Source organism: Cyprinodon variegatus, unplaced genomic scaffold, assembly GCF_000732505.1.
Source record: "Cyprinodon variegatus isolate N-32 unplaced genomic scaffold, C_variegatus-1.0 Scaffold270, whole genome shotgun sequence".
NCBI classification, from domain to species: domain Eukaryota; kingdom Metazoa; phylum Chordata; class Actinopteri; order Cyprinodontiformes; family Cyprinodontidae; genus Cyprinodon; species Cyprinodon variegatus.
Window position 1 is genome coordinate 915,772 of NW_015150723.1, and position 2,223 is coordinate 917,994.

Here is a 2,223-nt window from a genome sequence, read left to right on the forward strand (position 1 = left end):
GATCCATCTTAAACCTGCCGGAGGAGCTCAAACTAATTACTCATGAACATCCCAGAAAGGTGGTGATGTCAGCTAAACTCATTATTCTCAGAGCCAAAAGTCATATCAAGCAGAACCTCTGTGCGATACACAAACCTAAAGGCTTCATTAGTTGCAAGGATTTATGTGTATGAGCCCTGGTATGGATGATAAATTGATCTAAAAAAACAGTTGATGATGTGTTTTCACTAAATTAAAGCGGCAGCACAGTGGAAGTTACAGAAAGGTGGAGGCTTATGTAACTATTGATCACAGCCACGGCTTGCACAAAAAATGCTGAAGAACAAAACAATCCATAAACCCTTTCCCTGAATGTACACACCTCATACATTCTTTCTAGTGAGTGTATGTAATTTGATGATTAAAATATTCACTATCACCTGAAACTTTGCAGAACTGGGCCTAAATTACTATAAAGTTCACCTTAGTTGTAAATCTGTAGAGAGTTGTTATTTATTTATTTTTTTATCTAGCAGCTAATGCGTCACAAAAGGATGTTGTTCATGGGAGGGCCTGCTATTTGTATCTACAAATCCATTGTCAGTTCAATAAATGTTCAGAAAGATATATTAGAAAATCTAACATAAAGTTTATCTAAACTTGCTGTATATATGCATATTTCTTGATATATATATATATAAACCCCTACTATGTTTATGAAGTAAGTGCCTGTTATGATGGTATGTCTGTATGTATTAGGATGGACATGCAAATGTCAGGAATACAGTTTGTGTGGTCTGTTTTTGTGTTTCCTTTCCTTCTCCACCAGGTGGTGCCCCGTCCTCATTGGGTCTCCATGCACACCTGCNGAAACCTGTTTCAGTAGATCTCACCTGCAGTTACTCGTACACTCTTCTTCTGTTTCTTCATCCTCTCCCCAAATATCAACAGCAGAGAAAATCAACGCCAATAGAACAGCAAAGCAGCACACCAAGGCAAAGATCACAATGCACTTCTGCTGAGACTGCAAGAAAGAGGAAAAAAGCAAAAGCACATTGATTATTTGGGTTGCTCCTGAACACTTCTGTTAAAAACAAGACAAAAGATCTCCAACCTTGGCTGCTATTAGCTGGCTGGATGACAGAACTGATTTACTGCTCAGTTCAGCAGGTCATATCATGATGGAGGGGAATTCAACACTAGCATGTTGTGCCATATGACCTTATAGTCTCAGACCTAGATTTAAACATGAATAAAGATGGATGAGGATCTAAATAAAGAAGTCGAATATTGTGTTTTTTAACAATAAGAGGACTAGCTGACCTTCATGTCTCCACTATTGTTACAAAAAGCAAACCTCCAATTTCTCTTCAGCCTTACTGGAATACATCCAAAAATGTGAATTACTGACTGAAATCATTAATTCAATTCCTCCTGATGTCTTAATGTTTTAACCAGTGGATCTATTAAGAAGGTTTTAGAGTCTGATTTGACTCGAATCATAAACACATCTCTTAAGTCCAGTGTTTTCATCCAAAGCCTTAAAAACAGGAGTTATCAAAGAATTGTTGAAAAAAAGAAGTTTGAACAAACAGATCCTGCTGAAATACAGGCCCATCTCTAACCTCCCCTTCATAAGTAAGATTGTTGGAAAAGTTGTGTTTCAACAGTTAAATGCCTTCATAAAAATGATCAGCTGCTTCCCTCCAGGTTACCATGTCAACCACAGTACAGAGACTGCACTGATTAAGGTGTTCAGTGACATATGTATAAATGTAGACTTCGGAAAAACCACAAACTGGGTCGGCCTTTCTGGTACAGGACTTGAGTGATTTAAATATTGCTTGATGGCCAGGGACTTTTATGTGTCAGTAGGGAACTTTAAATCAGAGAACGGAAAATCACAACTGGGAGAAATTATGTGCATCAATTTTAATTATTTACATAATAGAATAATTTGTATATTTTAGTTTAGTGACCTTGCATTTTTTTGTGAATGAGTGTAATTCTTTTAGGACCCTGAAACCTTATCTTGTTGTATTTAAGATATATGAATTAATTCTGGAGGACTATTATCAGCTTTACCTGGAGCAACTGCAATGTCCCTCATTCAAGCTTCAGCCAATTAATGTCATGACTGAATGTTCTCCGACATGAAGTGGATCCATCTTTCAATATCCTCTTCATTTAGCTCCTGGCCTACCCTCCCTTCAGCACGCCAGCGAACAGTTCAATTAACTTAGA

General features: G+C 37.4%; 1 protein-coding gene across 2 annotated transcripts in view; it reads right to left on the reverse strand.

Moving 5' to 3' along the window:
- LOC107089896 (inactive phospholipase D5-like) overlaps positions 1–2,223 on the reverse strand; it is an 86,232-nt gene that overhangs the window by 25,969 nt on the left and 58,040 nt on the right. For both annotated transcript variants that reach the window (XM_015382927.1, XM_015382928.1), the window contains exon 2: positions 873–1,003. In XM_015382927.1, coding sequence (XP_015238413.1) covers positions 873–1,003 — 131 coding nt within the window. The remainder of the gene's footprint in view (positions 1–872; positions 1,004–2,223) is intronic.